Source organism: Aotus nancymaae, unplaced genomic scaffold (assembly GCF_030222135.1).
Source record: "Aotus nancymaae isolate 86718 unplaced genomic scaffold, 86718_ANA_hifiasm-v0.15.2.pri h1tg000029l, whole genome shotgun sequence".
NCBI classification, from domain to species: Eukaryota; Metazoa; Chordata; class Mammalia; order Primates; family Aotidae; genus Aotus; species Aotus nancymaae.
Genome location: NW_026988442.1, coordinates 10,237,088 through 10,250,239, shown reverse-complemented (window position 1 = coordinate 10,250,239; position 13,152 = coordinate 10,237,088). Strand labels below are relative to the sequence as shown.

At 34.4% G+C, this 13,152-nt stretch overlaps 1 protein-coding gene across 3 annotated transcripts in view; it reads left to right on the top strand.

Moving 5' to 3' along the window:
* Positions 1-12,665, top strand: part of RAD21L1 (RAD21 cohesin complex component like 1) — a 30,717-nt gene extending 18,052 nt beyond the window's left edge. For 2 of the 3 annotated variants that reach the window (XM_012455275.3, XM_012455273.3), the window contains 5 exons: positions 84-183; positions 1,034-1,155; positions 3,209-3,304; positions 5,665-5,742; positions 10,532-12,665. In XM_012455275.3, coding sequence (XP_012310698.2) covers positions 84-183; positions 1,034-1,155; positions 3,209-3,304; positions 5,665-5,742; positions 10,532-10,720 — 585 coding nt within the window. In that variant the 3' untranslated portion in view covers positions 10,721-12,665. The remainder of the gene's footprint in view (positions 1-83; positions 184-1,033; positions 1,156-3,208; positions 3,305-5,664; positions 5,743-10,531) is intronic. The other variant, XM_012455274.3, reaches the window with a different exon arrangement.
* The last annotated feature ends 487 nt before the right edge of the window (positions 12,666-13,152 follow it).

Genomic DNA, 13,152 nt, shown 5'->3' with positions numbered 1-13,152 from the left:
AATTCCAGTTTTTTCCTTTTTCGATATGTGCTTGTGTTTTCTTGAATTGTTTTGCTGGTACAAAAAAATGTATATTTTTGCAGTTGTTTACAAAATGCTTTCTGCCCTCTGGCTTTAAAATTGGAGGAAAAATGATACAGAAGGAGTCAGTAAGCAAAGAAGTGGGAAACCAAAATATAGTAGGTGAGACTTCTTAATTCTGTTGATGTTGAGGGGGATGTTGTGGAAAGAAAAATTTGATGTTTTAAATTTCAAAATGAAGATGGGATCCAGTTCCATATTTTAAGTATAAATGCTAACTCTAGAAGAGTAGTTGAAATTAAATGAAATTATTACTTCAATATTGCATTTTTCTGCATTTTAGATTAATTTTTGCCCCAGAGATTTTATTAAAAAGATGAAGTATATATACTATGTAAACCATTCTTATTAGCACTCTTTCTACCTCTTCACTCCCAAAGGCAGTATTAAAAAATCCTTAAAAAAGAAAATCTTTATATGTAGCAGGATAATATTTCAATGTAAAACAACTAACATGAAAAGTCATGTAAGGATAAGAATAGCACTTAATACAGTTAACCTGAGATGGATTATTTCTGTCTACCCAAAAGGCACATGGAGTATTATAATCACTGATTATTATCATGATTGTTTTAAAGTAATAATAAAACCAAATGATGTGATGAGCGAGCCTCCACTTCCTGATGACCCTTCCTGAAGGCATTAAAACCTACTGAATAATATACCACCATGGGCTTGAACTGTCCATGTTGTCTTGTGAGTGAATGTGTGAGAGTGTGTGTAGAGGAGATGGTTGGCAGAGAATGGGGAGTGGAGTTGATAAAGAGACAGAGGATGGGAAAGGGGAGATACATATGTGAGACTTAGGAGCAATAAGAAAGTTTGTGTATCCTTTGCTTAAATTCTTGGATCCCAACTTGTCTGTCAGAAGTTTTCTTTTGTTACAAGCATATCACAATTCAACTTTGAAAGATATTTTGGTGAAGTTTTCTTTATTTCCTTGATAATTTAGAGACATCCATGATGCAAGAGCCAAATTCCCAAGAGTTAAGTAAACCCCAAACTTGGAAGGATGTGATTGATGGATCTCAGCATAGCTCTCATGAGGACACCAATAAAAATATTGACTCTGAGGTAAGTTATCCAGAGAGAATCGTAAAAATATTTTATTTTCTAAAGATATAATAAAGGAATGTTGGGACTCTGGTTTATTTTTTTACATTTGTATAGTTCTTATTTTATTTTAAATTGTTTAACAATTTGTTTAGTAAGTAGCAGGGTAAAACATGATTTTCTTCTGCAAAATTTTTCTAGGAGTTTCAGATGTAAATCACAAGATAAGGTGGTTTCATACTGAACTAGTATTTTGCATGATACATTAAATCAATGATTGTCTATATGTAAATCTGGTTATTTTCTGAGACTCCTACTAGGCCTCATATTCTATGTGTCACAGAATTTTTTAGAACTGCAGCCAGTATACCTGTTTTGCTTCTCATCATAAATTCACCCTCTTATCTCTAAGAATAATATATTTTAGACCCACCAGTTACCTCGGCCTTGAGTCTGAAAGACTATCTAAAGATCTATGACCAAAACAAAATTTTAACAACTTTTTATTTGAAGATATAATTTTTATTTGAAAAAATTACTATTTGAAAACATAGTTGGAAATAATGTGCTTTTAAATATTTTCTCAGTTGTTATTTTATTGGTTGTACAAATATAAATATTATAGCCACACCAGATAAAAATAAACCAGTGCTTTTCTGGTCGGTTCCATTATCACTGTATTTTGATAACCACTCAGGGAATTCAGTCAACCCATGTTGAAACTGAATGCCCTTGGAAGGAAAGACAACTTCACAATGCATTCAAACAGAATGCATTTTACTAAATATTTGATAATATACTGGATATTGAGATACTGGGTTACCGCTACTGCTCTCTTCCTCACTTGGGCTCAGGCATTTCTTAAAATGTACCTACCAAAAATTATGATTAGGCAAACCTGTTTAGTTTATGACTTTTTGGAAGGAAACTATAACTGCAGTTATCATAGACATAACAAGATAGATTGTCCCATGGGCTTGAAATAGAGAGAAGAGAGATTGATGTACCTCTTCTTTTGAACCTTTACTCCATTACCCTATGCTTATGCTTTAACCTTCAATTCTACTCTTATTCTGCTTCCAAAAATGGTTAACAAATGTGAAATATAGTCAAGCATGGGAGCACAAGAACAAGAGGGACAAGAAAATATTGATTCTGTTTAATCATTTTTAAATCTTCATAAAAAATAATTTTTATCTATCGTAACTGCAAAGTTGAGAGTATCAAAATGTAGAATATTCATATAAATTAAAAGAGAAAAACAAGGCTTCACAAATATGTATATTAAATAATAAAATATAGATCCTTATATTTACTAAAAGTTTTTGAAACTGAGTGGAAAAAGCAGGTAAACTATGTTAGAGGAGGCCCTTAATCAAGGTTGGGGAAGACAGCTGGGGAATGAAGCTTGGAGACAGGTTGAAGATGAAATGGGGTTGACAGCTTCTATAGCAATGAGAAGGGAAGGAGATGATAGGGACTAGGGACTCTCTGACTGTCTCTTTTTCTTTCTTCCTTTGTGTCTTCACTCCCCTTCCAGCAGACAGTTTCTTCCTCCCTTTTGCCCGTGACAACTCCAGCAGTGGTGGCAGGAATCCTGTCATGGTCCTCGGTAGGGATATTAATATCCCTTCCCTCATTCTCACTCCTTCTCTGCATGCCTATTGCAAATGCCTTTCCTCTGCCACCTGGTATTGGCATGAGAATAGAGGTAAGGGAGTGGGGCTACATAAAGTGCTTCAAAGCAAAGTGGTCTCAGTAGCACAGCAGTAGAGAGTAAACTCTCTTTAATGTGAGGCCTGCAGTAGTGAGGAAAATAGAAAGGAAAAAGATAGGAAGCAAGGAGGCAAGGGGCATGCAAGTTCTTCCTTTATGCAAGGCATATGGAAAACAGGAATAATAAGTCAAAGACTGCCTATCTGGGATAGTTCAGAGATAATATTTTAAGAATGTGGGTAGTCTTTTAAATTCGTTTGAGAAATGAGCATTCATGTGATTAAAGCATTTAACAAAAATCAGATTGTTCCTGTATAACCACTGGCAGATTTACCCAACTTTTCCTAATTTGCTTCAGCAGGATATTGCTGAAATGGTGTCTTTAGCTGCTGAGGAATCATCTTTAGCAAATGGCTTCTTGGCAAAAGAAATTGAATATAGTCCAGTTGAATTGGTAAATATATGTATAGTCTTGGGGATGTTCTTAAAAATTTTGTCTCTAAATATTTAACACCTTATTTATCTAAAACTTGGCTTTTAAAACTGTCATGTTACTTTCTAAATTTATAATTTAAATTTGTGACTACAACAGAGATGTTTGTGAATAGTTTGATAAAATATTCCAAATTGTTCTGATTTTTGTCTTTAATTTCTTTTGAAACGTCAAATACTTTTAAAGAAAAGTGTGAGATTTTTGTGTTTATCAAAAGTAGTGACAGGATTTAAAATGTTGAGAATCACTGTTTTAAATTATTGGTATAACATCTCTAGAGAAACAGAACTATATTAAGAGTATGGCGGCCTAGGGCATTTGAAATTTTATCTTATTTACCAAAAAATTGTGAGCAGTTTTTTCTTTAACATTATGTGGCACAAGTCTTGTATTTATACAAGACTTCTGGAAATGTGAAACAAAATAATCTGGTGGTCAAAGGGCCACATGTCAATTGCAAAGACAGAAGTAAAGCCTGATTTACCTGACTCCCTGCTTGTTAACTGTCTTATTTCTCTGGTCTTGTCCCAGAGTACTGAAAACATTTCTAAGATTGTAAGGAATTTTAGCAAAAGTTTTTTAGTAAATAATATAAAAACACCTAGTGAGCCTGATATTAATTTCTTTCTATACAATTATCTATATAATGAGTTCCAAGACTAGTTGATTGTTTTTTCATACAAGAAAACAGACCGAATTCTCTAGATAATCTAGGACAGAATAAATAACCTGAACTTTTTACCTGAACTATCCAAACAGCTGAGCCAGAAGTGGGTTGATTCATTTTTGCTATTTGCTTTGCTTCTATAGATGCAGGTTATTTTCATACATGGTCAAGCAAACCACAACATAGTACGAGTTCAGCTGTTTCAGTAATCCACTGGGCTTTCCACACAATGGATTCAGCTGTAGGGTGTCCAGATAGATCAAATGGACAGGCTTTAACAGAATGCACAGAGTATTTCTTCTGAGCCTTTCTCTGGTTAGTTTAGTTGTGCATTATAGGTAAAGCTAGAGTCTCATGGATCTTTAACAAAGAGGTTTTTACATTTCTAAAGCTGCATTTGTTTATTTAAAAATAAAATATTAATAAGTGGGTGTCCTCATGTATCCAACGACAGATCAGAAAATAATAATCATAAATTATAGCTGAAGGGATTTGGAAAACTCTCCAGAATAAAGTGACCATATTTTCAAATCAGTTTCTTTGGGATACAGGGAAGTATACCGCATAGGCAGGCCTAGGAAGCTGGTATAGTTGGTGGAAACGGGGACTCAGTAGTTCCCAGGCTGAGTCAAAGAGTCCCTTTAGCCTCACATGATTTAAAATGTCATGCAGAATATTCTGGTGCTTTCTGTAATTGTCTTGGAGTCTATGAAATTGAAAGCACTTTTAGCAAGTGTCTGGGCTCCTATACATGAAGGTTAGACAAACAGTGGACATGTGATGAGAGTGACACAGATGCTGTTGGGTTGAATGGTTAGAATTAGCTTAGGAAAAATTATAAAGTAGGCCAGCTTTGTGCCACTTCCCTTCCCCCAACCCTTTATAGGCCTCTTTTTTCAAATTCATGAACACCTTTCATATGCCCAGTTTCTGTTCTCACATCATAAAGTGTTAGTTTGTAAGGGATTAGAATAAATTCTTGCAAATGATTTCAACTTTACCATTTTTAAATATTGAGATATTTCTGAAAGCGGTTAAGCCTTAAATACCAAAAAAAAAAAAAAAAAAAAAAAAAAACTATTCAGATAACATGACAGGCAGTCAGGCAGTGGGTTAATCTTTTTTGGACAAGTCATCTCGAAGTCTGAAAGGTTTCTAACCTAATTGTATACAAACTACTAAACAGCAGTTGGGTTTAGAGCTTCCATTACCAGATAAGTTCAGATAAAGGCCTTTACAAAGCAGAAATAGCTGTATGTTTACTCCTGTCACCTGAATTCAGATTGACAGAACTAGGATAACCCTAGGCAAAAGTTGTTGTCTTTGATAACTTTACTTTTCAAAGTAACCATAAGGCCATAGACACATTACCAAATAAAGTCGGCAGAATGAAAAAAAAAAAGACGGCAGAATTTCCTATTTTGGAGCCTCTTATCAGAAGACACCTGGAGAATATGGGTATAATTGTGCAAGGCTGATTTATATTTGTATGTTAGCCTTATTCTCTTTATTATCAGACTGTAAGCTCTTTATTTGACAGGACCCATTGTAATAGTTGTGTTTCTTGTAGAAGATAACACTATGATTGGCAAATAGTAAGCATTTAGTAAAATTTGCATAAATTAAATATTTTATTTATCAATCAATCAAACAGGAGTCATTGAGGAATGAACAAAATATTGAGACAGAGAGATGGAATCGAAGAATTCTTCATATGTTAAATCATTTACGGGTGAGATGCTAGGGTTTGTCAACCCTATTTTTATTTTTAAAAAAGTAAATATGGACTTCAAGCTTCTAGATATCAATGAAAATGCAATGATTTTCCTTATTATTATTTTTTTTTTGAGCCCAAATGCTACTAGAGTGCAATGATTTTCAGTAGTATACCCAGGGCTACATATAGAAGTTTGGTTTTGGTACCTGCATATTCTAATCAACTTCTTACCTACCCTCATACCCTTAGATATCTATTCTGTGTCCTATCCTTGTTTTTAGCAGGATACCAACTAATTCTCAACATGAAACATAGTTTATAGCAGTTCAAAAGTGACAATTCCGATAATTTTAGAATTTAATTTATGTTTTTATCAAAATAATACATGTATATTATTTTTAAAGTTCAATAGCACCATGCAATAAGGCTGAAAAGACAAAAGGCTTTTGTCCTATCCCTCCTTATTCCTAAGTCCTGCTCACCAGAAGCAACGACACTCAGCTATTTCTTTTAGTATGTGTATCTATATTCCTAATTAACGTGCTTTTGCTGCTCTTTCTTGGTATTTCAGCTTTAAACTTTATCTACTGACTTCTTTGGACATAAAATGAAGGTTTAGCTTAGTTACCTTTCCCACCCTAGTATACTTTTAGCATAGTGTTATGTGTTTACAGTGTTATATTTGTAATAGTTATGATGCAGGTTTGCTTGTGACAGGAAGCCAAAATATTAGTGGCTTAAAAAACATAGAAGTTTATTTATCTCTCAGGTAAAAGTTCAAAGTGGTATGGCAGCTATGCTCATGGAATTGTCAGGGACCCAGGTTTCCTTTATCTTCTCAAGATCCAAAATGGCTAACTATCCACCATGTCTATACTCCAATCAGCTGCAAAATATCCTTTAAAAGTACAACCTAGAAATTGTGTCACTTTTTACACTTCATTGAGCAGCACTTAGTCACATTGCCATATCTAGTTGGGAAATGTAGTCTTTATTTGGTAAACTTAGTCCCAGCTAATAATTCTATTACTGTAGAAGAGGAGAATGGAAATTAAAGGACAACTAGCAGCTGCTGCCATAAATACTATATAAAAATTAGTTTACATTGACGCTTCATAGTATAATTATATTTCTTATCAACTTTATGGTTGTTTTGTCATTAGTTTTTTTCAAGTTAATCATTACCTCATTTTTTTTCATTTGCTCAGTGTCTCTAAACCCATTTTAAATATTTTTCCAAACTCTGACAGTATGACCAAACTGTGACAAACTCTGGCAAAAATACCATTTTATGGTTTTATAATATTTTTTAATATCTCTTATCAAATAATCCGTCAGTCCCATTTTTTTCCTTAAAGGTATCTGTCTGGGAGCTCACCATCCTCTTGTTCTGATCCAAACCAGTTGCTCTTTAGGTCTGTTCCATAGTTTTTGTCTTGGGATATTGCTTTGTCATAAATATGGGAATTTGTCTCTTCCTGTATGTATTATTACCTCTGTGTTTTTTGGTGCTTTTATCTTCCTTTATCTTAAATTTTTTGATGGTTAACATCCTTCCGTAATTTCCTGAGTTAAAGAGTCCATAAGAGATAGAGAGACACTCCATACAAGCCTGAGCATTTATTTCACCTTTAACATGATTGATTGTCTCTAGACATAAGTTGAAAATATATTTCTCTCAGATGTTGAAGGCTTTGTAACATTGCTAGGATCCTTGTGATGTTGTTGAAAGGTCAAATGTTGTCTTAGTTGGTGATGCTTTGTACGTAACCTTTATTTTCTCCCTGGAAGCTTTTGATCTTTTATTATTAATTATTATTTTTATCCCTGGCACTCTGGAATTTCATGATGTTTGGGTTTTTTTTTTCTTTCATTATTGTGCTTATCATGTAGTGTGCTCTTCTATTCAGGAATTTCATGTTCCTGAGTTTTAGAAAATTTTTTAAAATTTCTTGGACTTTCTCATTATTATTATTGTTTTTTAAAGTTTTTCATAGAGTCAAGGTCCTGCTGTGTTGCTCAGGCTGGTTTCAAACTCCTGGCCTCAATTTCCTTGTAATTTATCTGTTTTGTCTTCCTGAAGGGCTTATGAGTCAGATGTTGAATCACCTGAACTGCTCCTTTAATTTTTAACAAATATTTTATCCTCTATATTAATTTCCTTTGTATTTGTGTTTTTCTACTCTCTAGATTACTTCAACTCTGTCTTCCATACTTCATTGAATTTTTATATCTGCTTTCACCTTTTTGTTTTCCAGGAGTTTTTTTCTTAGTTACTAACTATTCTTTTGTTATATAGTATCCCGATATTTTTATTTAATTATTCAGTTAGGTTTTAAAAGCAGCTTTATTGAGATATTATTAACATGAAATAAACTATTTATATTTAAAGTATGCATTAGATAAGTCTTGACATATGTATACAACTTTAAAATCTTTGCCACAATCAAGAGAGTAAACATATCTTAAACCAGAAAAACTTGCCTTGTGCCACTTGTGAATCCCTTATTTGCATACTTCCAACGGGTACCCCCATTCCCAAGCAAGCCCTCATCTGCTTCCTCTCACTGTTTCACTATTATCCTAGCCATTTTCATGAATACAATGAAAAATTCTCTTAACTTCAGAGGTTGCACTTCTGCTCCCTGCATTAGCTTTCCTTAGTGATTTTCTTGAATGCATTTCTTTTGCTCTTTAATATTAGAGATTTTACTCAAATGTCTTGTAGATCCTAGGATTATCTGTTTTTATTTAAGAGTGAGACACCAAAAAATGGATTGGAAGTTATATATGCGTGAGTAGGGCTTATAGACTTATAGTTTTTACACTCAGGTAATTGGGTGGCAGCCCTCACCTTCCCCAGATTGTATTACATAACTGGATTTTGTTACCCCCTTAGAATAGTAGGCTTTTCCAGAGTAATCCTTAAGTCTGCTGCCTAGGAGATATAAGCAGGATGTCAGTGGCTCAGGAATCAAAAGGAGGTAAAGTAGAGGCCAGTTATCTCACTGTTCAGAGTGTAGAATTTCCCTTAATCTCACTATTCTTGGTATGACACTTCACCATCCACAGGGCTACTGTCCTAAGTCCAGAGCCTTGGTTCTTGGTATCTCCAGAAGGGCAACTCCTTGCCTTCTACTATAGGAGTAGTGGTCTCTGATTCTGTGAGGTGGTGGAGTGGACAGAAGGTCTAACTGTTACTAAGTAGATTCAATTCTCAAGGAATTCTCCTGTTTTCAGCTTCATGCCCGCTTCCCAGTTTATGACACACTGATGTCTCCAACTCCTGAGCTTTTCCAAGATACTGTGTCTCGAATTGGCTTCCTTTTTGCTGCCTTCGCCGCTGCAGCACTGAGGTTTCAGTTGTCTCTACTCTACTAAATCAGTTATGTCTTCCACTTTCTTTGTCTTTATCTTCTTCCTTTGTCACTTTTTCTTCCTTTACCTTCATTTCAGAAAGGTTTCTCAAGGGAACAGAATAAACACTTATGTTTAATCTTGCATATTTGTCCCTTTAGGGTTTTTCAAAATAATTCTTGAAATTGAAAAAGCTGTCCTTATTCTCTCCTGGGGGAAAAAGCCATCCAATTCACATCTTTTTCTCTCAAGGTGGGGAATAAATGTAGGGTGGATATGCCATCTTTGAAAGGTTACTGACCCTGGGCCACACCTTTGGTTAAGATAAAGTATGATAAAGTATTTAATTTATTAATTTGTTATATGTTATGGACAAGCAAAACCTTGTATATGGTATTTCTAAATATGCTTCACAACTATCCAAGAAGTATGATTCTCATAGGGACACTGGCCATTCACTGCAGTATTTCTTTTCTTGCTTTTTTTTTTTTTTTTTTTTTGAGACAAGATTTCACTCTGTCACCCAGGCTGGAGTGCAGTGGCATTATCTCAGCTCACTGCAACCTCCGCCTCCTAGGTTCAAGTGATTCTCCTGCCTCAGCCTCCCGGATAGCTGGGATTACAGGCACACACCACCATGCCCAGCTAATTTTTGTATTTTTAGTAGAGACGGGGTCTCACCATGTTTGCCAGACTAGTCTCGAACTCCTGACCTCAAGTGATCTGCCCTACTTGGCTTCCCAAAGTGCTGGGATTACAGGCATGAGCCACTGCACCTAGCCACACTGCAGTATTTCTAATTAAAAAACTACTACTCTAGGAATCTGATTGCAAATCCTAGTCTTCACAAAAAGAGTTACTGTCATCCGTAATTAAAATGCTTGATTGTACCTCAGCTATTTCCAGTAGGTACACAGATGCCATATAGTGAATCCAACATCTTTTTAATTTGTACAGAGAAATAGGGAGTTTTTTACAGAGTTATAATCTCCTGCCGCTGAAACTAGAGTTGGTTATAATCAACACCAACACTAGTACGTTTAAGTAGGAGAAGACTGATAGGCTTATTATTTTTATTGTATTTGAAGCCTCCCAAAGTCCCATGTACTTTTTTTTGTCTCTGCAAATTTAAACTAATTGCCCTTTCCACAGGAGCCATTTACGTTAACATCAATTTTTAAAAAGACCTGACATATGCATAACACTTTATAAATTTTATAGCACTTTGGAATTCTTTTGCATGCATGTTCTTTATGAACTAAGCTCGTGTACAGTGACTTGTGCTGTTTTTATGTTTACTAAGGAGTCATTTCCCTTTTTCCATTTAAGGATTTTATAGTCAAAATGTCAATCAAAAATGTCAATATTTTGTTGTTCATTATGCATTTGTAGCCAGCTTTACTTCTAATGATCTTGTTTCCCTTTTCTTTTCTAATTATTTTCCCAGGAATCTAACAAGATGGGAATGCAGTCCTTTAGTCTGATGAAGCTCTGTAGAAACAGTAACCGAAAACAAGCAGCTGCCAAATTTTATAGCTTTCTTGTCCTAAAAAAACAGCAGGCTATCGAGCTGAGCCAGAGTGCTCCCTATGCAGATATTATAGCTACGATGGGACCAATGTTTTATAAAATGTGAAGGAAATCCAGACATACAGATTTATGTCATCACTGGAGTTTCTGTGTAGATTGTTTAATTTAATGCAGAAGCCATCTGGAAGCAGCTGAAGGTCTGATCCATTTCATAGATAGGCTGACCTATTTCCTCTCTGTAGTTCAGAATAATCATAGCTAGAATTGGAAACCTACATACTTAACAAAGAAATATTTTAAATTCTTTTTTTTTAAGGACAGAGGTCTCACTATGTTCCCCAGGCTGGACTTGAACTCTGGGCTCAAGTGATTCTCTTGCCTCAGCCTCCTGAATAGCTGAGACTACAGGCACATGCCACCATACCCGGCTCAGAAATACTTAATTATAGCTAAGTAATTTTTTTAACTTAGCTGATTTGAATATATAGCATTTATCATTTCCCTGATTTGAATATTGCATTTAGGATACATTTAGGATACATTTTTAAAATGCTATATGCTTTTGACAAACATTCAAAGATGTTTCTTAAAAGACTATTTAAAATTGGTGTATTTACTTGAATTTTGTGGGGTTAATGATGAAAACGTCCTTATTTCTACACAGATAATTTCTTTGATTGTAATGTATATCATCCTTGATTTGGCCTAATGCTGTAGTTTTTAATCTACTATCTTAATTGAAGAGTTACAAAGCTCATCTTTGCTTTAAATTACTTGAATGGCTTTTAGTCTATTTATAGGTCATTTAACCTTTTTATTTACTATTTAATGATTATTATAATCACCATTAATGTGTCAGCAAAACTAAATCTGCTTCTATTTTTTAAAAAATTAGCAGATACTTGTTCAGCATGTTGTTTGCAGCTAGTCTGAGTAAAGATCACCAAAATAAATGTTCTTTTACTTGGTGTTTACCAAACATTTTTGACATTAAAACTGTTGTTTTTCTTTTTTCTTAATTGAAGTTTGAGTTAGGAAATTTTCATATTATGCTCTGTGAGCTCCATAATACACTGTGAAATAAAGCCTATGGTACTCTTCAACATGCTGTTGTATCTGGAATTAGGCTGCAAACAACAAATTCTAAATAGCCTCTCTAAATGTATTTAACTATACATTTTAAATGTCAAAATTATCTTTTAAAAATTTCTTTTATTTTTTAAATTAACATACAGAAAATTTGACTTCTTAATTTTGGTGCACAGTTCTATGAATTTTAACGTATGTTTAGACTCCTGTAACCATCTCCACAATCAGAATTCCAGCAGTAACATCACCCTAAAAAAATTCCCTGTGTTATCCCTTTGTGTAAACACCCTTCCCCTATGTAACATCTGGCAACCACTCTTCTCCATGACTACACTTTTGTCTTTTTGAAAATGTCATACAAATGGAATCATATAGTATGTACCTTTTGATACTGGCCTTTTTCACTCATAAACGTCTTTGAGATTCATCCAAGTGGTTGCATGTGTCAGTGGTTTGTTCCTTTTTATTGCTGAGTAATATTCTGTTGCCTAGATATAGCAAAGTTTATGTATCCATTTACCCACTGAAAGATGTTTAAGTTGTTTCCAGTTTTGGCAATAATAGAGCTGCATATATTTATGTACATTTTTGTGTGGATATGTTTTTATTTGTCTATGGTAAATATCTAGGAATGGGATTGCTGGGTCATATAGCAAGTATATGTTTAACTTTATAAGAAATTATGCAATTATTTTCCAGAGTGGATGTACTATTTTACATTCCCACTAACCATGTAAGAGAGTTCTAGTTGATTTTTTGTTTACTTGTTATTTTGAGGTAATTGTAGATCCACATGCAGTTGTGAGAAATAATACAAATATCCCATATACCAGTTTACCTCAATGGTAACATCTTGCATAACTTTAGTATAATACACAACTAGGAAATTGGCATTGACACAATCCACCCAGCTTATTCAGATATCACCAGTTGTACATGCACTCATTTTGTGTATGTATTAATTCTATGTAAATTTATCACATATATAGATTTGTGTGGCCACCACCATAGTCAAGAAACAGTACAGTTCCATCACAAGGATCACTTGTGCTACCCTTTGCTAGTTACAGCCATCTCCCTCCTTACTGTCCTGAAAACCACTAAACTGTTCTCTGTCTCTATAATTTTGTCATTAATACAATTAACTTTTTTGTATTAACCTTGTATCCCATGACCTTGCTAAATTCGCAAATTACTTCCAAGTATTTTGTTTTACACAAATGGAATTAAACCATGTTTTGCCTTTTTTTTTTTTTTTTTCTGTGACAGAGTCTCGCTCTATCACCCAGGTTGGAATGCAGTGGCACAGTCTTGGCTCACTGCAGCTTTGACCTCCCAGGTTCAAGCAATTTTCCTGCCTCAGCCTCTAGAGTAACTGGGATTACAGGCTCGTGCCACCACGCCTAGTTAATATTTTTGTATTTTTAGTAGAGATGGGGTTTCACCATG